The sequence below is a fragment of the Bos indicus x Bos taurus genome, chromosome 27, assembly GCF_003369695.1.
Source record: "Bos indicus x Bos taurus breed Angus x Brahman F1 hybrid chromosome 27, Bos_hybrid_MaternalHap_v2.0, whole genome shotgun sequence".
Taxonomy (NCBI): domain Eukaryota; kingdom Metazoa; phylum Chordata; class Mammalia; order Artiodactyla; family Bovidae; genus Bos; species Bos indicus x Bos taurus.
The window spans coordinates 19245188-19267592 of record NC_040102.1 but is presented as its reverse complement, the minus strand read 5'-3'; the positions used below and the strand labels follow the sequence as shown (position 1 = coordinate 19267592).

Below are 22405 nucleotides of genomic sequence, written 5' to 3'. Positions count from 1 at the left end.
GTTCCCCTTTAAGGCTTGCACACAAAGATAAAAGACCTAATAGGAGAACCAAATTAATATATGCAGAGTCAAAATAATATGTAGCAAAATCAAATGACCTAAATGCTTGCTGTTAGAATGTGAACCATGGACAGGCAGCGTTTGTATCATCTGGGAGCTTATTAGAATTGGAGCCTCTTGGGCCCCACCTTACACCAACATTGCTTTTCAGTACACATGTTAGCAAGATTCCAGGTGTTTTAATTTGAGTATATGCACATTAAAGACTGAGAAGTGCTGAACCATATTTATTCTTCTTTTGTTCTCTATGGGATAGGAATAGCCATGACTTCTTAGAAAAAAGAATGTTTACTTTGTCTTAAAGAAATTAGGGATGGAGGTCGATAGAGGGAAGATTGGAAAGCATTCCAAATTGTGGTAACAATAAGAAAAGTAGTATATGAGTCAGGATGAAGCAAGAAGAGAGCTTGAGAGAACTGCGGAAACAAATAGACCAGCACAGTGGGAGTTAAGTTGCTATCTTGTGAGATGAAGCATAGACATATATACTCTCCCGAATGAACTGTTAATCTGGTTTTTCTGCACATGTTGACAGTCTTTCAGAGTTAGTATGCTAAATCTTCATTTAACTTTGTTTCCCATAGAAGGTCTTTATGAAGATATGTATTATTGCATGCAAAGTAAGATTTTACAAATTATTTGCTAATCATTTTTTCAAACTTCAGTTCAAATTCAGATTTTATGAGTTTAGCATGATTTCTTGGCATTGCTGGATGGGTACTTGAGTTATCAGACATATAACTTGGTTATCAGACCCATAATTTGGCTCTGTCTACCAGGCCTGTTTCCTCTTTTGATGTTATTAGAGGAGTAGAAGCACATAGTTGAGATGGTCCTCGTTCTTTTGGGAAATTGGTTGGGACTGTTTGTGTAATGACTTTGGGGTTCTACCCAGCCCTGAATCTTTCCATTTCTTTCCCCGCTCTTTGTGCTCGCTGAAGACTGAGGTTAAATAAATGTCCAGCGTCAGGCAAGACAAGTCCTGACGGATGTGGCCCTCTTTAGACCCAGAGAGTTTATTGCTCACAAAGTCAGAGAAAGGAAGGGTGGCCAAAAGCGCCAGCTCCCCGTGTCCCTTATTCCACCACAAGGGCGACACCGAGACAGCGGTTGCATCATGAGTGGTGGGATGCCCTGTAACTTCGGAGCCAGTGCTGTGCTGTAGCTAAGCTGCAGTACAGAAAGGAGCTGTGTCCTCAGTGGTATGAGCCAAACTTGGTCTTATATTTTATCAGAGCCTAGGAGGAGGTGAGAGATCCTTTCATGAAACCTTTCAGGGGAGAGAGAGAGGGAGGTTCCTGTGTTCCATGTTACAGGGGGACAATAAGGCCTTCTCCCAAGACTTAGATTCATTGATGATTCGATCCTTTTCTGTGTGGGAACATGGAAGGTCTCTAGGAGGCCATGGCCAAGCTGTTTCCCTATAATGGCGACTCAACTGGCTGTGGCAGCCACTTGTGCTGAGGAAAACAGAAAGGAGGTAAGGGAAGGAATGATGATGTGAGACAGGAAATAACCCCCTTATATGAATAAGGGAGAAGTATCAATAACCTCAGATATGCAGATGACACCACCCTTATGGCAGAAAGTGAAGAGGAACTAAAAAGCCTCTTGATGAAAGTGAAAGAGGAGAGTGAAAAAGTTGGCTTAAAGATCAACATTCAGAAAACGAAGATCATGGCATCTGGTCCCATCACTTCCTGGGAAATAGGTGGGGAAACAGTGGAAACAGTGTCAGACTTTTATTTTGGGGGGTTCCAAAATCACTGCAGATGGTGATTGCAGCCATGAAATTAAAAGACGCTTACTCCTTGGAAGGAAAGTTATGACCAACCTAGATAGCATATTGAAAAGCAGAGACATTACTTTGCCAACAAAGGTCCGTCTAGTCAAGGCTATGGTTTTTCCATTAGTCATGTATGGATGTGAGAATTGGGACTGTGAAGAAAGCTGAGCGCCAAAGAATTGATGCTTTTGAACTATGGTGTTGGAGAAGACTCTTGAGAGTCCCTTGGACTGCAAGGCGATCCAACCAGTCCATCATAAAGGAGATCAGTCCAGGGATTTCTTTGGAAGGAATGATGGTAAAGCTGAAACTCCAATACTTTGGTCACCTCATGCAAAGAGTTGACTCATTGGAAAAGACTCTGATGCTGGGAGGGATAGGGGGCAGGAGGAGAAGGGGACGACAGAGGATGAGATGGCTGGATGGCATTACCAACTCGATGGATGTGAGTCTGAGTGAACTCCAGGAGTTGGTGATGGACAGGGAGGCCTGGCGTGCTGCGATTCATGGGGTCACAAAGAGTCAGACACGACTGAGCAACTGAACTGAACTGATAATAAGGAACATCATAGTTGTTATTGCTGTTGTTATATCAGCTGGCCTGGCGAGTGTTACTCTGAAATATTACTAACTTTAAATCTCCTGCTTTCCTGGAGAATTACTATTAAAGTGCTCCAAAGAGAAACTAGTCAACAGTAGTACCCTAATTTTGGAAATCTAGCCCTTGATATTTTAAATCTGCTGCTGCTGCTGCTAAGTTGCTTCAGTCGTGCCCTACTCTGTGCGACCCCATAGACGGCAGCGAGACTCATGTAAAACCATGGTTTCCCCGCCCTGCCCCCCCACCCCCCCATTTTGGTAACATCTTAAAAGTTATAGCATGTTTCTCTCAACAATTTCAACTCTTTGGAGGATGACTGAATTTTTTTTTTTTTTTAACTGTTGGGGAATTAACTGCTCCCTAAAGAGAATTTTGTGTATGCTGCATAATACATATTTTAATTTTGATTAGAATTCATTTGGCACTTTTCACATGATTCTGTAATAGCAGTCAGAAACTTAATTTCATTTATATAATATTATTAGAATATGTGCTTAGTCAGTCATGTCTGACTCTTTGTGACCCTATGGACCATAGCCCATGAGGCTCCTCTTGTCTATGGGATTCTCTAGGCAAAAATACTGGAGTGGGTTGCCATGCCCTCCTCCAGATGATGTTCTTGACCCAGGGATCAAACCCATGTCTCCTGCATTGGTAGGTGGATTCTTTACCGCTGCGCCGCTGGGGAAGCTTTTCTTACTAGAATAACATATTTCATTTTCTTTGATCTATGTTTGCTGTTAATTAAATGAGCAATAGTACAACCATTCATATCATTTTACCTGTTACTTTTGGCAAGCATACCTTTTATTGCTGTTTTGTGTAATAGTCCATATTAACCAAGAGAGCTCTTTTTCTAATAAGCTTCATGCAAAATGAGTTAGGGTAGCTGGAGAATCTGGGAGACCGACAAAGAAATCAGGAACCTATGTATGAGATGATGAAGTCCTGACTTGAAAGATGGTTTTAGAGAAAGAAAGGGAAGTTGAATCCAGATAGGATATCACAGAAAATAAACTGACAGTATCTTGGGAACTTATTTATTACTAACAGCAGCTGTTGTGATCTGGAGGTAGAAACAGCAATGCTTTAGAATCTGCTGGCTCTTGCAAAGAGTGTCTGGAGCAAAAGTCAGAGCTCTGTGGTTCTTGGAGAAAACTTGGTTGGAGGAAACCCATGCAACCCCTTCTGTGAGAAGGGCACCTCGTTCCCTTCCAAGAGTAGCAGTTTTTTGCCACTTCAAGGTACTAATGGGAAAGGGTGTCATTGGAAAAGGAGGTGGCATCCTGCCTACCCTGAACATGGTAGAGCATATACCTTTGCAACTGACGAGACTGAGGAATCGAGAGGCTTCCTTTTACTGTCTTGATGGGAGGCTGACAACTTACTAGCCAGAACATTGCTTCAGTGTAGTCATGAGACTTCCAGGCACTATCGGTGTGCTGCCAATAAAGCTCCCCAGCAGTTGGGTCCAGCCCTATGGGTAGATGAGAGTCATGACTAATCTAGTGAATATAACAATGCACATAGAAGGGAGCAGCAGTCAGAGAGAAGACATAGAAGCTGACCACTGGAACAGGTAAAGTCTAGTAAAAACAATTATTGAAGGAAATACTCACTTGAGTGAAATAAGAATACTTAAATAGAATTATTTTTAAAAAGCAAGTTGAATTATAAATTCTTTAGAACTAGAAAAAAGATTTTCACATTTAATGTCTAGATTATTTGGAAAAGAGGATGAATGCTGTTAAGTTCCAAATTACTGGCCTAGAAAATCAAAGGGAAGAACTGTGTCATTGCACAGAGCAGAAAGTGCCGCGCCGTGTTTAGTTGCTCAGTCGTGTCTGACTCTTTGTGACACCATGGACTGCAGCCTATCAGGCTCCTCTGTCCATGGGGTTTCTCCAGGCAAGAATACTGGAGTGGGTTGCATGACTTCCTCCAGGGGACCTTCCCAACCCAGGGATCGAACCCACATCTCCTGCATTGCAGGTGGATTCTTTACCATTGGGGCCACCAGGAAAGCCAGAAAGTACTAAGAAATAAAAGAAAGAGGGAAATGATTAGAGGCATAAAGACAAATCTTGGGAGCTGATAACACAAGGAGTTCTAAAGAAGGAAAAAAACAGATGAGAAGGCAATTATTAAATAATAAAAGAGTATCTTTAATGAAGGAAGACTTAAGATTGCAGATTGTTTTCTAGCCAGGAGATACAGAGAGAATGTACACACCCTCAAAGAGTCCTTTTCTCTGACAAAGAGCTCATCTTTACCTGTCAAGATGAAAAAAAATGTTGGTGTATCCTATCTTCATAGAAACAATGTATGAATGAGATAGAGACCTGTGAAAAGGAGAGGTAACAGTTCAGTAAAGAAAGCAGTAGTTTAATCTCATTTGTTAATATAAATTCAGAAGTAAAATATTAGCAGATTTAATCTGCCAGTCTCTCAAAAGAATATTAGAATGTCAAAATGTAATCATGATTTATTATCAGGAAATCTGTCAGCATAATTTATTGTATCAAATACATTACAGGACAAATCATGTAGTCATAGCAGTAGATTAGATAAAATTTTACATCATTCCTAACGAAAATGCACCTAAAAAGGGAGGCAGTTATTTAAATATAATAAAAGCTGTTAGCTGATGCCAGTTACAAGCACTGTTGTAATGAAAATATTCCAGAGACAGAAATTAACTGAGATTCCCTCTCTGCCACCATCATTATTAAGCATTTTTTCGTAAATTATCTTGACTAGATTAAATGATTGGAATAATGTTTGAAAAGGAGGAAAGCAGATTTTTTATTTTTTTCTAAGCTAGCCCAAGAGACACTGGAAAATAGCTACCTAAGTTAACTTAAGTAATTATGAAGTAAGGTTATGAAGTAAGTGTATAAGTATTTATCATAGTATTAATAATACCCAGTAGAAATGGAAGTGGTGGAGAGTATTTTCTTCATAGTAGTATCCAGAGCTACTGGGACAAAAAATGCTAAGGAATAAATTTAGCAAGAAATGTACTAGATCTATAGAAAAACTTTGAAGAACATGAAATAAGATTGAGCAAATATAAAACATAATTGTATTCTTAAGTTAGAATGTGTAAAATTATTTAATGTCAATTCTCTGCAAATTAATAAATACTTCAAGTGAGATTCCATTTTGAATCTCCATGGATTGTTTTTTAAACCGGGGGCAAAAGATTTCAAAGCTTATATGGAAGGACAGATGTCCAAAATTAGCTAAGAAAAGAAGGTAGATAGGAGTTGCCTTACCAGATGTTTAAACATACTGTGAAACTTCTGTGGCATTGGAATAATTAAAACAGATGGAATGTCCAGAAATAAAACCCAACAAATAAGGAGATTTAATGTATCGACCAAGCTTGCATTTTAATTCAGTGGGAAAAATATAGGTATAATCAATCAGCTCTTCATGTGGAACAAAATTAAGTTGAATTTCTACCTTGTGCTAGATACCAAAAAGCAAATGTAAAAAAGATTAACAACGAAGCTTGGAAAATTTAATAGAATGTATGTATAACCTATGGTTGGGGTAGCACTTCCTTTATAGCTCAGCCGGTAAAGAATCTGCCTGCAATGAAAGAGACCCAGGTTTAATTCCTGGATTGGGAAGATCCTCTGGAGAAGGAAATGGCAACCCATTCCAGTAGTCTCGCCTGGAGAATCCCATGGACAGAGAAGACTGGCAGGCTGCAGTCTATGGGATCACAAGAGTTGGACACAACTTAGCAACTAAACCACCACCATGGATGGGAAAGAATTTTTAGACCAAGTCATATTATTTACAAAAGGCATATGATCAAACGCTTTATTCTTCTATTATGGACGTATATAGACTAGATATGATTCTTACATTTACTAATATTGAAAAATTGTTAACTTGGAGTCTAGTAGAGAATTTGGGTTATGTGAGGTCTACCATGTAGTTCGAGTTGGGGATATATTCACTGAGGTGAATATCAAAGGACAGTGAAGTGTTAGAATTTATTACTGTTACCCCATGCCTCCAAAGATTATTACAAAGATATTTCTAAGACATATTCTTTACTCTTTTGATTTCTTCTTAAACAAAGCCCTCACAACATTATAAATTAAGTTACTCGTACTATTTCACTATGGAAATCAGTTTCCCTTTCAGTTTGAGTTAGTTGCAACTGATAACAGTTGTCAATTTTTTTACTCAAGGGTATGAAAGTGCCAGTGTGTCTAGCACATGTGAACCTTGCAAAAGTAGAAACAGACATTCAGCCCAGACCGAAGAGCCTGTTCAAGCAAAAGTACTCAGCAGAAAGAAACATGAGCAGCTGGAAAAAGTCATAAGATGTAGTAGGTCTACAGAAATATCTTCAGGTATGTTCTGTTTTGGTTTGTTTTAATTTAAGGATTTATTCATCCTAGATTTGAAAAGCTATATTACAACTAGCTGAAAATTGATCTGTCACACTTTCCTATCATGTATAAGGTGTTATAGTAGAGTGTAAGTACACAATTCTTGACACCAAAAATGTAAACTGGAAATATTAATATATTTTATTGTTACTGTGATATTGTCTTTGATGCATTTTGATAAAACTCTGAATAAACAAACTTAGTTGACATTAATTTGGTTCTCCTAATTTGAAATTCTGATAATATTATCTGAATAAGAATTCCATATAAAATCTTACCATTCCCCTGCTTAAGATCTTTGGTCTTCAACCATGCCTACAGGACAATGTCCTGTTGTCTTAATGCAACATGTCTGGCCAGCAGAGATTTGATTCCTTCCTGCCTGCCTCTCCAGACTCCTTTCTCATACCCTCTGCCTTGAACTTGACTCTCACTGACATTTTTTCATAGCCACCGCAAGAGTTGTCTCACCTTGACAGTTGCCTTTTTTGCCTCAAGTCCTTTTCTTTGTAAGCCCTTTTCTCTGCTGGCTCTTAAATAAAATCTTAATTCTGTAATTATATCCAAGTCCAAGCAGGGATAGGTTCCCTTTTCCTTTTTGTTTTTCTGTCAAAGCCTGTGTAAACCTCTTCTGTTGCCTGTATTACATTATACAGTATTCACCTGTTTAGTGTCTGTATTGCTTTTTTGAGTCCCTTGGCAATAGATAATATTTTTTCATATTTGTATCTTAAATGTTAGCGTGGTACCTGACATATGGTAGGCACTCAGTGAGTGTTTATTGAATGAATGGAGTCATGTATTTGCCACCATTTTAGTTTAAATACATACTAGTACTTTCCTAATTTATAAAGAGTAAGTACATCTCAAAGAAATATGGAGAAAGAGTCAGTAAATATGGACTCTAAATTTTCAGTTGTCCCTAAGACCTTTCGTGAAAATGATAATAGCAGCTACCATTTATATTATGCTTCACTGTTTACAAATTAATTACTTATGTCATTTGAACTTCATAATCCTGTGAATTTATTTTTTATTTTGTAGATGAGGAAACATTATCACAGGGGGTACCTATTTTTTCTCAGTGCTCATAAAGGACCAGTAATATAAACTGATCTGGTTTAACTGGTTCTTGGGAAAAAAGTCATGCCTTTAACTCAGTAATTGTACTTTTAGGCATGCATCCTAAAGGAAACAAAAGTGAAAGAAGAAGTTGGGATTTAGGTGTTGACCAAACATTGTGATTCCAACTATTTTAAACAAAAATCTGGATGAAAAAAAAAGTGTAAGAACATCAAAGTATTAATAATGGTTTTATGTATACCTGTGGCGGATTCATGTTGATATATGGCAAAACCAGTACAATATTGTAAAGTTAAAAAATAAAATAAATTATATATAAAAAATAAACTCCTTTATATTTTCTAAAACTTACAATGAATATTTATTTTTCATATTTTGAAATGACTTCTTCAAGGTCATATTGCTAGCAAATGATAGAGCTGAAGTTTCAATCTTAGTCTCTTAAGTCCAGGATCCTTTTGTCAAATATATTAATTCTGTTGTTCTGACCCCAGCATTTTATTGAAATTTTGTAGTTTCCATCTCCTTTCACTATCTTTATCAAATAGTGATGTCATCAAACAGACAGTTAGGTGAGGGTTGGGGAAGGGCACTAAATTGATAGGCTTAATAAATTAATTATCATTACCTAAATAGTTGATAGTTGGTCATAGTACTTCAGATCTTATTACTGTCACTTAGAAACATAACCATCAAATTTTGATGAACTAAAACAAGTTTGAATAATATAAATATTCCTATTTTGTAGAAGACTTAATTTTAGTTTTAACCATTACCCTAAAGTTCTTTGTAGCATGTAATAGTAGTTTTTTGTTACATGATCATTTGATTGTAACATCTAAGGCTGCTAGTATTGAACTGTATACGATTCAGTACAGTCCTCTTGTCCCTCGAGGACTGTGGGAAGTTGCCTTGATGTGTACGCTTCTAAGAGTGAATGGTAAAAGTTTACTATATGAGAGTCATATCAGTCATATCAACACAAGTTTATAGCAGATCATTTGATATTTTCTCCAAAGAGATTATTTTTATATAGAGCATAAACCATACCTTGTGATAACATTTCAGTTCAGGCAAATGATTTTAAAGAAATTTGCTTCTTTTTTTTTCATTCATTTATTCATATTATAGACCCTGTCTTTACTATTCATACACATTTTATGTTCATCCTTATGTCTGCCCTTTCCTACAGCACATGCTAGGAGAATACTACAGCAGTCTAACAGAAATGCATGCAATGAAGCGCCAGGTAACAATCTGCTTAGTTCTGGTGTCCGCTTTTTGTTAACTTTTACCATTGGTCCTAAAAATCCTTAGTTTTATTGTTCTAATTATTTTTTAGATTCAGTTTAGTGTGTATATGTTATTTGGCTGGTAAAAGTGAAAGAGAATTCATACCCATTAAATTCTGAAGCTTTTCATTTATAATTCTTAATTGGTAAAATTGCCTGCTTTTCTCTTACTTTCATTTTCTGTAGTGTGTAACATAACCAACACATTCATGTAGGTAATAGAAAACTTTTTTTGTAATTTAATGTTTTATTTGAAGTTATTTATTTTGTATTCTTTAAATGCTTATGAGCATTAATATTTTTGGAAACAAAAATACAGTTGTTTTTATTCTTAGCTGTGATTTACAGTGTTAAGTATTGTGTATGACTTCTGTTGTAGTTATTTTTTTCTTACCAGTCCACACGTGTAAAAAAATAAACCATTGAACAAAACAACTATGACATGTAAATACCATGATTAATAAAGGTCATGGAAAACTGCATAATGCTATTTTTGTCTTTAAACTATGAATATTTATTAGACATGTATGATTTAGAATTGTAAATATTCTTTAATGCCTCCTCTGCTACACATGAGTGAAAAAGAAAAGCCTGTTATGAACCTTTAGGAGAATTTAAAGGAAAAAAAAACACAAAACAAGGATCTATCACAGATGAAGTTAAATATATCAGTGGCACTTCCTAAAGAAAAGAACTCTGAAGAAAGTAGGATAAAAACAAGATGGAGTCATAGAAATCTGGCTGAGGTCAGAGATTTTTCTAGCTTAAACTAGTGCACCTCAGTCCAGAAAGAGAATGGTAAAAACTTTCGACTTCTCTATTGTAAGGATGAAGTATATGTCTGCTATAATTCATTATTTGGAAATAATTTAATCTTTACTGATATATAATTTAGAGTGATCATTTTATCACATAATGAAGGTATGAAAGATATCATTAAATATGCTTTGTTCTTACATCTTTAAGATATAAGAAACCATTTAAAAATCATTTTTTAAAACAACTGATCAAATTACAATATAGTGTATGAATTGGGAAAGTTTGTATGCTGTCACATCTTATCTGGATTTTTCCTATAAGTAGAAATTTCCTACAGAGATAGTTCCAGTTCCTGCTCATAATAAATATTTTTATAGTAACAGTGCATCATAGTATATCATTTCATTTTATACTCATAAATATCTGAGGCACGGTAGGGACATTGTATATTTATTATCCTTATCATCTTATACTTGTGGAAATTGAGGCCCGAGGATGTTAATTTGCTTAGCAAGTTAATGGAAAGTTTTTTCATTAAACCACATTTGCTTTGCATTTTGAAAATTTCTTTCTTGGAAAAAGTGAATTAAATCTTAATGATCTTGCAATATTTATTTGAAAGCACAGTGTATTAAAACACTTAACATTTCAAATTCCCTGTTGTGAAAATTTAGCACTACTTTCTGTGAGCTAAAATGAACTTAAACTTAAGTATTTATCTATTTGTGGTTCTACTATTACTCTAGAAAGTTTATAGAGTTTGATAGCTAGAAGAACACTTGGAAATGTTTTTTTCGTAGAGAACTCAAAATGGGATCAGTTCCTAATTTGTGTGGAAATTTTTTTTTCGTAGAGAACTCAAAATGGGATCAGTTCCTAATTTGTGTTTTTAAAAGTAAAGGTATGGCTGTATACCTTTAAGTGTGATAACTCTTTGTTATAAATAAATACATGCAGCAGAAGTGTTGCTAAATAATAGAGTGATACCTAATTCTGGGTAACTGAAAAGTTCATTTGGGTCACTGCTTGCTTCAGCTTATACTGAGTGTGTCAGTAAGACACTGTAGTAAAATTGTACCTATTTTGTTACATTTACAAATTCAGTTTTTCATCAGTACAGCAGGATAGTAGAGATTTGAGAATCAGTAGATCTAACTAGATAAACCTTAAAGTAGTAGGTCTCCTTGGCAGCATTTAGTTTGTTCTCAACATTAACAAAATAAATTTCCTTTTCTGTAAAAAAGTTCATATTAGCAAAAAAAGAAAATAATTTTCAATTCACTTATTTTATTCAAGTGCTGAAAGATTTCCACTGATTATTCCTATAAAACATGTAAAATTTTCCAGATATTTTTCACTGAGAAATAACTTTGGTCTAAGTGATGCTAGATAATGTTATTTCTCTAGTAAGTAGTATGTATCTTGAGATTTTTAGAATTATCTTTATCCTGGTAATTATGAAGATTCTTTTTTTACTTTAAAAGCTCTGCGATAGAATTGTGTTCTGATTTTTAAGTAATTTAAAGTTGAGAGCAATGATGCAAGTTAATAGAAATAGGAATATATTTCGCCAATATTAGCTTTCTGATCTTTAATATCTTCCAGAAACCAGTAGTGATTTTTCCATGTTCGAAGCTTTGCGGGATACCATTTATTCTGAAGTAGCTACGTTGATTTCTCAAAATGAATCTCGTCCACATTTTCTTATTGAACTCTTCCATGAGCTTCAGCTACTTAATACAGACTATTTGAGACAGAGGGCCTTATATGCATTGCAGGTATCTTGTACCTAAGATTCTCTTTCCTCTGCTTTCTGGTACTGCTAATTTTCCCAATTCTTTCTGTTTACTTTCTTAAATTGAAGTATGTCCTTGTTCCATAAGTATTTCAATCTGTTTCTTTATGTATTTCCATGCCATTTTAATAATTTTCTTATATAGCTTAAGTGGCTTTAGATAAAAGTCTTTTTCTGACAGTTTTTCATTGTATTGTCCTGTTATATCTTTCTCATAGTTAATCTTTGAGGTTGGGAGGATTGCCTTTGTTTTGCTGTCTCCTTTTACTTTTAATTTTGTGATTAAACACAAATGTTTTTCATAAATAGCTATCTTCTCTCCTTATTTTAGGACATAGTATCCAGGCATATTTCTGAGAACCATGAAAAAGAAGGAGAAAATATAAAGTCCGTGAATTCTGGTACTTGGATAGCATCCAACTCAGAACTTACTCCCAGTGAAAGCCTTGCTACTACTGATGATGTAAGCTGATAATGATTAATGAAATGTAGACATAATTTCAATATGCAGTGAACAAAAGTTAAGTAGTTTGTTAATAAATTGTGATTATACGCTATGTATTTAGTTTTTAGCTTTTTTCAAAAGCTAAGTGTAATGTATTGCTTAATTTTGAGGTGAGGTATAAAATTCAGTCAAAATATGACAGCAGTCAAACACCGAAAGTTATATAGAAATGATAGCTTATAAGGTCTAAAATAACTGTATTTATATCTCCTTTGTCCAGTACAGGAGTTGAGTCGTAATAGCTCAGTTAGTAAAGAATCTGCCTGTAATGTAGGAGACCCTGGTTCGATTCCTGGGTCAGAAAGATCCACTGGAGAAGGGACAGGCTACCCACTCCAGTATTCTTGGGCTTCCCTTGTGGCTCAGCTGGTACAGAATCCACCTGAAATGCCGGAGACCTGGGTTCAGTCCCTGGGTTGGGAAGATCCCCTGGAGAAGGGAAAGGCTACCCACTCCAGTATTCTGGCCTAGAGAGTTTCATGCACTGTATAGTCCATGGGGTCACAAAAGAGTCAGACATGACTGACCAACTTTCACTCACTCACACATTTAGTAAAAATTGCTGTGTTCATTCAAGACATTTGAGTAAATCATACAGCAATTAGATCACAGAACCGTTGAATAAATACAAGATAAATTATGTTTTTAGGTTAGAAGAGAAGCTAGACCAAAAAAAGCCTAGAAGAAAATGTAATTTAATGTATTAAAACTGTTGAAGAAAATTTTGAGTAAAGTAAAAAGGGCCTGGAAATGAAAGAGTGATGAGGGAAGTATATATTTTCAATAAACTATATTCTCCAAGTAGCACCTACTTTGCACATAGTGGATTGAATGTATGCCAACTGCTAAGAGACTGAGGAGGTAATGAGCTCACTTGGAAATCACCTGTTTAAAGGTTCAGATCCTGATTCTATTTTAAAAGATTGTATGTATGTGGTCCTGGGATAGCAAGTATGTTCTTTTATATACCACCTTCAGCACCTGGATATTCATGGATCAGAGTACCATAATTTATTAGCAAATGTCTACTATGATTATGAAGTTGGAAGCATATTATTGTGTTTCTTCCCATGGTTAATATGATAACATAAGCTTTTTTCCTGAAAAGATAGTGTTTTCTCCAGAGATGATCATCTTTTCTTCATGTATAGTAACTTCCTTAGAATTATTGAGGACTTCTAAATTTTTGCTCTATTTTTGCTCTTGTGTTTAAAATGGTACTTCCCCAAGTCATCTTTTCTGCTTAAAATTTTTCTTCACCAGGCTCCAGCCCTTAAACTACTATGAACATAAACCTGTGTACAAAAAGTACATGGTTTTGATTGACTTTATTATCAAATATAAGTTAATGTAACAGATTGGTACTTGGAATTAATTGTTATTGTAACCAGTTGAAAATTGTGTTGTCTTTTTTGGTGGGAAATGAAGTGTTCCAGCTGTATACATAAAACATAGGAGATACTAGCTTATATTAAATTTATTAGCCTTGAAATGACTGAGAGAGCATGAAGAATGTCTTTTTTGAAAAATCTTTTTTAGTAATTTTATATCCTTAACTCTAGCGCCTTTCTTTTTATCCAAATTTCATATAGGCAGCATTACTTCCAGTTATTTTAAAGGATTTGAGCCCATTGTTTTGCACAATACATTTGGAAAATTGAGCTACAACTTACGATATAATTAACCTGACAAGCTTTTAAAGTTAAATAAGATTTAAAGATGTAGTAATACTTTGTAAGTAGGTGTCTTAGCTTAGGCTGGTTCAACAAAATACTGTAGACTGGATGGCTTAAACGAGAGAGATTTATTTCTCACGATTCTGGAGGCTAGGAAGTCCTGAGAATGTTGTACCGGCAGACTCGGTTCTTGGTGTGGACCCTCTTCCTGGCTTGCAGATGGCCACCTTCTCCCTGTATCCTTGTGCAGTGAGAGAAAGCTCTGATGTCTCTTCCTTGTCTTAAAAGGGTCATCAAGGGGACTCTACCCTGGTGACTTCATCTAAACCTGACTACCTCTCAGCTGCCCTGCCTCCTAATATCTCCACTTTGGGAGTTGAACTTCAATATATAAATTTTGTGAGGGACACAAAAATTCATTCCATTACCATAGGGACTTGGCACAAATAACTATACTTAGAATTACTTTTAAATAAATAAATCAGTTCTTTAATTTTTCATCTAAAACGTAAATTCTTCATTTATATCATCATCTTCCCTTTATTTATGTCATTTAGTCAGCAGCAGTGCTAGCACAATGTCCAGTGTTCATATCCACAGATCCAGAGCAGTGCTAGCCACTAGAATGTTCCAAATGTCTTACAATCTGCATTGTCTAGTACAGTATCTATTAGCACATGTGGCTTTCGAGCACTAATGTGGCTAATGGGATTGAGGAACTAAATTTTAAGTGTTGTTTAACTAGCTGCATGGCTAGTGGTTACCATATTGGGTGGATATAGAGTCTCATTCTCCATGTTACTAAGCCAGGGTCCTTGGAGTTCCATTTATGGAGGTTTTCAGATACCTTTTAGGGCATGTAAACATTTCCATGCCATGAAAGAGAGAATTGAAGTAGTCATCTGGAGATTATAAATTAAGGAGGATGAGGAATTGAGGTTTAGGAAGAGGAAGAGACAGTTTCCATCATCGACTCCAGGTGCTGTAAAATGGCAAAGTCACATCTAACTTTGGGTATTGCTTGAAGGCGTAACAAAATGTTTCCATTTCTTAAAACATGTTCCCTTATGCCAGAATTTCCTTTAATCAGGGACAGGCCTTTCATTTCATAATTTAAGAGAAACTTTAAAAGATCAATAACTTGGAAAGAAGATAGTTTTGAGATGAGTTGCAGTCAAAATATAATTGATACTCCCTCCTACTCATACTGTACACAAAAATTAATTTGAAACTACTTTATAGTAGTAGAAGGAACTTCTCTGGTGGCTCAGTGGTAAAGAACCCACCTTCCAATGCAGGAGACACAGGTTCGACCGCTGGATCCGGAAGATTCCCTGGAGGAGGAAATGGCAACCCACTCCAGTATTCTTGCCTGGGAAATTCCATGGACAGAGGAGCCTGACAGGCTACAGTCCATGGGGTCTCAAAAGAGTCACTAAAGAACAACAGTACTGGAAAAGTTAAAACTATAAAACTTAGAAAAAAAAAAACTATGATTTTGACATGAGAGAGATTTTGTAGGACATAGCACTAAATATGAAAGGAAAAAAATAAATTGGACTTCATCAAAGTAAAATCCTTCTGCTTTTCAAAAGGTACCATTAGGAGATAACAGCCTTAGTACATGTATCTGGCAAATGACTGTATAAAAAGCCTAACTATAGAAAGGGCTTTAATTGTAAGAAATCAACTCAAGGGACTCCCTGGCAGTCCAGTGGTTATGGCTTCATGCTTCTAGTGCAGGAGGCCTGGGTTCAATCCCTGGTTGGGGAACAAGGATTCCATATTCCATGGGGTGCATCCAGAAAAAAAAATCAGCTCATAAAAATGGGCAGGAGATTTGAACATGTGTTTCACAAAAGAATATATATAAATGGCCAGTGTGCAAATTAAAACCACATGAGATTCTACCTCACACCTGCTAGAAAAGCTATCTAAAAAAGCTTTTAGACATCTAAAAGATGGACAATAAGAAGTATTGGTGTGCACTTGAAACAGTTGGAACTTTCATACTGCTTGTAGGATTGTAAAAATTGTAACAACCACTTTGGAAGGCAGTTGGGCAGTTCTTGTAAAGTTAAACATAAACTTGGCATGTGACCCAGCAATTTCTTTTCTAGGTATTCATCTTAGAGAAATGAAAACATATCCACAAATACTTGTACACTAATGTTAATATCATCTTTAGTCATATAGCTTCAAACTGGAAACATCAACAGATAAATGGATAAATAAACAGTGGTATATCCATACAATGGAATACTATTTCAGCCATTAAAAAATAATGAACTTCTGAAACACAACAACATGGATTAATTTCAGAAACATACTGAGTGAAAGAAGCAAGACACTAAAGAGTATATACTGAGTGGTTCCATTTATATAAGGTTCTAGAAACAGCAAAACTAATCTCTGGTGATAGAAATCATGTGAGTGGGGAGTAGAGGATACAAAGGAACTCTCTGGGCTGATGGAAATGGTCTTATCTTTAGGAAAGATGGTTGCCTCAGTGCGTATATTTTTCAAAACTCATCAAACTGTACACTTAATGGGTGCATTGTTGTATGTAAATTATATTTCAATAAAAATTTTTAAAAATATAAATGGTGCCGTCAGTGTTTTTCTTCTGATATGAGACAACCAGGTATCATAGTAAAGTATTAGATACTGTTAGAGTTTGAAGGTAGAATCTCCCCGAGGGTGTAGGAGTAATGTTGCCTCTTCCAAGGTAGAGTGTGGTTAGCTGGCACTATGCATTTTCACCTCAGTAATGACAACGTGTTCTGCAAGGCTACTTGATGTTTGATATTCTCTGTGACTCTGCATTCAACCATTCATAACTTCCATTATATCACAGTTTGAAGTGTTTTATGCAAATAGTTTCTATGTTACATTTTTAATATTAATCCATACAATTTTAAAAGCAATACTAGTGACTTTTATTTGTTTTTTTAAACTACAACTTAGGAAACTTTTGAGAAGAACTTTGAGAGAGAAACACATAAAATAAGTGAGCAAAATGATGCTGATAATGCTAGTGTATCTTCAACTTGTGAGCCTTTTGCAACAGATGTTCTGGGTAAGCAGAATTTTTTGTAATCTTAGAACATGACTTTAATAAAATCTTTGAATTGTATTGATAAGGAAACAAAAGTTTAGAAAGGGAAGGTGTGGTAGAAAGAATGTGAACTTAAAACACTACCCATCCATCAGTCTAAATTCAGCCGTCTCTTGACTGTTAACTCTTTGACTTTGGGCCAGTCATCTCATCTTTCTGACTTTCTGCATATACTTAGTAAATGGGGTCTTACCATGCTATGTTCTTGTGGAAAATAAGCAGTTTTCTAGCATGCTTAATAGAAGTTCAGAGGAAAGTCATCCCTTGTCAGTTCTGTGAGAAGAGACTCTGAATGCTCAGTTGCCAGAACAACGACATGCCACATATATTAGGCAATTAATGTTTAATAAATGAATGAAATCATTTTTTACTAAATGTTGGATTTCAAAATAAAAATCATCTTAAGATCTTCTAGTTAATCAGTAAGAAGAATTTAGAGGTAGCATTGCCTCATCCAGTCACATCTTCAATAAAAATGTGAACTTGGTAATTTGCAATAAGAACTGAAATTTCTTAGCATATATAATCTATCGTTGGAAACCCAGGCAACTCTAAGGCATGACACATTGTATTTCTTCCATCAGTAGTAAAACAAAAGCTTAAAGAGTCTCATAGATCAGAGAGAAAAAAGCCCCAAGTCCTAAATTTGGAAAGAAAATTAGAGAAAAGAAAGATGTCTAAGTACCTGATTCATTTTCCAGGCTGTAGCATATCAAAATGTCCCCAAGTATTCACTCATTCAGACTTCCAGGACACTTAGTTGTTAGAATAATGTCCTGTAATTCTAGTTTTTGTTTATATGATGAAAACAAGATTTAGATGATTTCAAAAGCCTTTTCCATGACAAAAGAAAAGGGTCAAGCCTTGCTGTATTGTTAGGTACCTTTCAGTAAGCAGTAAGTTTTCCTTTTGCCTTACTAAGTATTAATATGAGGACTCTAAACCCTAGCTCTCTCTAGGAGCTCCCATCTATTAAATATTAACACTTATCAAGTCTGTACTGAGCTCATGTCATTATAGAGAAAAGGTAATCTATAGTCAACCTTCTCCCTTTTTTTTTTACTTAGTTCTCAAGCGATTTTGAGTTGTACCTACTTAGTTTCATTAGCTGATTGTTTATTTAAAGTTCTTCAACATTAGCTTTGTCTGAAGTGAGCAAAAGAGAATTGGGAAATCTCATTCTTAGGTCTTGTCTTTACCTTAATTGCTTGTATTAGGTTGGATTATTTACATCAGAATTTGCATGATATTTTGAAATTATTTTTTGCTGTACTGTTTATGTGAAATAACATATGGACTTACGAGTCTAAGAGACCTGGGTTCCAATTCTTGATTCTGTATTTAACTGGCTGTGAAACCTTGGGCAGTTGCTTAAGTTCTGTGAAAATGAGGGTACTATCATCTACTATATAGGGTTATTTTAAGGATTAAGTACATGTGGTAATACATGCCAAGTACCCAAATAGTACAGTATCTGAAACTTGTTAAGTTAGTTTTTCTTCCCTATATTCAGACATTATATTTTTATTAGTAAATTTTATAGGATACATGAAAAGAGTTTGCTTTTATATTTGCTAGAAATATTTTTGTTCTGTACACAGGTGACACTGTGATTCACTTAGATCAGGCATTAGCCAGAATGAGAGACTACACGCATATGAAGATGGAGGCTGAAAGTAGTCCAGACGTCAGGTGCACCTGCAGGATCGTTGAGGATGACGATGGTGCTGCTGCCACGACCACGATTAGTAATAATTTAGAAGGTGTGTTCTTGAACTGACTAAAAATCCATATATAAAGAACTATGAACCCCACCTGATGTATAATGGGAATTTTTGGACCACTTTTAATTATCAGCGGTACTAGAACTACATGAATGTTCCTTTGTGTTATTTTAGCATAATATCATCAGAATTCAATGTTCTTTAGAATTTTGCATAAATGTATACATTTCACATCATAGACTTTATTTGCTAATGTAGCATTTTCTCTTTTAAAATAGAAACTCCTGTTATTGAAAATCATAGTTCCCAGCAACCCGTGAGTGAAGTTGCTACCGTCCCGTGTCCTAGAATTGATACTCAGCAACTGGACCGGCAAATTAAAGCAATTATGAAAGAAGTCATTCCTTTTTTGAAGGTAAGTAATAATTTTTAAAAATAAGTAAGTGTTCTGTTTTATATTTTAAAATTCATGCCAAAGACTCCATTGTAGTAAATTAAGAAAAATAGATAAAAGAAAAAACTAAAATCACTCATAATTATGTTACCCAGAGATAGCACCTGTCAGTATTTTGTCAACCTTTCTGTAATATTTTGCCCACATATATGTGCATTCTGCTTTTTTCAAATATTAATGATACCATAAACATCTTTCTAGATCACTATTTTTCTATTGCATATTTTTTAATGGTTATACATATACACATTGATTCATTATTCATTCAAAAATTTTTGTGGAATACCTACTTTATGCCAGGTGTTGGGACATAATAATGAACAAGTCAAGGCCTTTGCTCTCATGAAGTTTACATGATAGGATGAGAATATGGGTTTAAAAAAATAAGTAAATATAGAACATATAAGTAGATGTATGTCAGGTAGTCCATGCAGAGAATTAAAATATGGTGATGTGATAGTGTGTTTTTGACTGGACGGTCAGGGAAGTCTTCTTGAAGAAGGAGCATTTACGCAGAGGTGTGAATAAAGAGATGGCTTAAGCCAAGATCATTCCAGACGGAGAAAGGCCTTGAAGTAGAAGCTTGCTTGGCATGTTGAAGAAACTGGAGGAACGACTGTATGGCTATAGGAAAATTCGTGTGAGATGATGTTGGAATAGGAGGAAGGGCCAATTATGCAGACTGTCATAGGCATGGGTCACAGCTTGGATTTTGTTGGAAGTTCGAAGGGTAACTTGTAGGAGATTTTAAGTAAGAGAAACAAAATCTGATGTTTCTGGAGAATTGAGTATAGGGGTCAGAACAACAGTGAGGCAGGCAAGAAATGATCATGACTTAGGTAAGGGTGTGGTACTAAAGATGGGGCACAGTAGACAAATGGGATATATTTTGAAAATCAGCAGATCTTACTAATAGTAGATGGGGTCACCTAAAGCACAGCACTAGATAAGAGAAGGGAGCCTAGAACTAGAACTAGGGCCCAGGATCAGTGATCAAACATAAAGAGGTTGTGCAAAAGCAGAAGAGCCAGAGTTGACTAAGTAGGACTGCCAGTAGTAATAACTTACTACTTACAATATGATTGCTACTGTGAGGGTTGAGTATTCATAGAACAAAATTTCCTGTTAATTATTTTATTAGTTCTTGTTGTTAAATGTTTGTGTTTATTCTCTTCTGGTTTGTTTTTCACTATTATGAAAAATGCTTAAATGATTTAGCTAAATTTAAGTATGCATCCCATTTTTATTTCCTTTGACATAATTCTTAGACATAGAATTTGTAGCTTTAAGGGTATAAATATTTTTAAGACTTTTGAGACATTATGCTACCTTATCCCTCAGAAAGGTTAACAATTTATATTCCTAGCAACAGTGAAACTATAAGACAAGTAAAGCAGTACCATTTTTTGTTTAATAACAAGGAAGAGGGGAGAGAAGGAAAGCCAGGACTGGTTTCTGAGATGGGACTCTTACATTCTCATTTAATGGAAATTTTAAAAAATAGAGATGAAAAGACAATCTTTTCATTCAGAGTTGGGAAAATACAAAATATGTTGTCATTAGGTTCATTTCTTACAACCTGCTTGTACTTGCCAATGTGTTAGATGCTGACAGCAAAAATTTTTATTTCCGTACACTTATATTTCTTCCCTTGGTGGAAGTAATTGCTTTTTTTGGAGTATTTTGAGAGAAGAGAGAAAAAGCAGTTCTAGGAACAGTTTTCTCCAAAGAGGCTTGATAGCCAAGAGAGGAAAGAGGATCCATCTGTCTACGCCCAAATTATTGCATGTAGAAACTAAAAACCTTAGCCTCTTCCTGAGCACCCCCAGCAGCACCAGATGGTTTTGTCTCTGCTTCCTCTTCTAATCTTTCAACTCTCCTGCTAGCATTACTGGTGCTTCGAAGGCTTTGACACTTGCTGATACTTCTGTCTAGAATGCTGTTTTTTCACATGTCTGCATGGCTTTCTCCTTTGAACCCTGAAGGCTTTAGTCAAATGTTATTTATTTGGTGAACAGATCTCCCCTTTCCTTACCTGCTTTTCTTTATCTTCATAGTGCTTATCACCTTATAACCTATTTAATATTTGCTCATTGATTTTGTCTGTTTCCCTTGTTACATGTAAACTCCATGAAGTCATGAAGAGTTACATCAGAGATAGTTTTGGTCAGTGTCTTACCAGTCCCAGGAATAATACATGCACATAGTAGTATTCAGGAAATACTTATTGAATGTTAGTAAGTGAATTGATCTACCAAACCTTGACTGTGGTTTTTAAACTAGTCAAGTATATAGGTTGAAAACTGTTGGCCTACAGGATCCAGATCAGATTCAGCATTGCTCATAAAACTTCTACAGCCTGATCCCAGCCTTTTAACTGTTCCTTCCACATGCCTTGTATCCTGCTTGACATTGTTCAAAAAGGCACATTGCCCATGTTACTTCCTTTGCCCAGAATGGCCTTTATCCTTCCTCTGTTGGTCTTATCCTTCAGGATTGAGCTGAAATAGTTTTGTATGTATTAGCTGGCAGAATTTCTCCTTCTTTTCCCTGCTCTTGGGAAACTTGGTACCTGTCTTTATAGAGCACTTAAGACAAAGTATCGCGATTTCCTGCTATACCCCGCCAATAGAACAAGATCTTTCTCAATTTCTTAGTACTTACCCTCAAGAAGGATCTCAGAGACTAGATAAAAGGAATTTGAGGAGATTAAACAAATACATCAATTTCATCAATTATTTTTGTGTCTTTATTAAAATATATTTTTACCCCTAAAATATTTATATTCCCCTAAATTATAAGAATATATGCTATTTTATTCTATTTAGGTTATTGCTTACTTCCATCTTAGCCATAAACAGAGTAGTATTGCCTTTTTTCTTTTACATTTTTGTGTTCATGTAATGCAATAAATACTTTTAAATGTGTCTTTTTTGTTAAATTAGGTATATTGGTAGTGATATTTATTTGATATGTATAATTATTTTCTAAATGTTAAAAAATATAACTTACCTTCATGTGTAGGGAATGAAACCATCTCAGAAAATTTTGTTGCATTTGCAATTTTGTGTCTGATTCTATTCTTTCATGAGGATTCCCTTGCTAAATTTATCACTTCAGACAATTTCTGAGGCCAA

The 22405-nt window shown here is 35.4% G+C and overlaps 1 protein-coding gene across 21 annotated transcripts in view; it reads left to right on the top strand.

Annotated features, from left to right (window-relative positions):
- Nucleotides 1-22405, top strand: part of PCM1 (pericentriolar material 1) — a 90895-nt gene that overhangs the window by 53409 nt on the left and 15081 nt on the right. For 14 of the 21 annotated variants that reach the window (XM_027529871.1, XM_027529872.1, XM_027529877.1 and 11 more), the window contains 7 exons: nucleotides 6659-6823; nucleotides 9138-9194; nucleotides 11602-11774; nucleotides 12123-12254; nucleotides 16940-17051; nucleotides 18692-18853; nucleotides 19093-19229. In XM_027529871.1, the coding sequence (XP_027385672.1) occupies nucleotides 6659-6823; nucleotides 9138-9194; nucleotides 11602-11774; nucleotides 12123-12254; nucleotides 16940-17051; nucleotides 18692-18853; nucleotides 19093-19229 (938 nt within the window). The remainder of the gene's footprint in view (nucleotides 1-6658; nucleotides 6824-9137; nucleotides 9195-11601; nucleotides 11775-12122; nucleotides 12255-16939; nucleotides 17052-18691; nucleotides 18854-19092; nucleotides 19230-22405) is intronic. The other 7 variants (XM_027529875.1, XM_027529874.1, XM_027529881.1 and 4 more) reach the window with 1 other exon arrangement.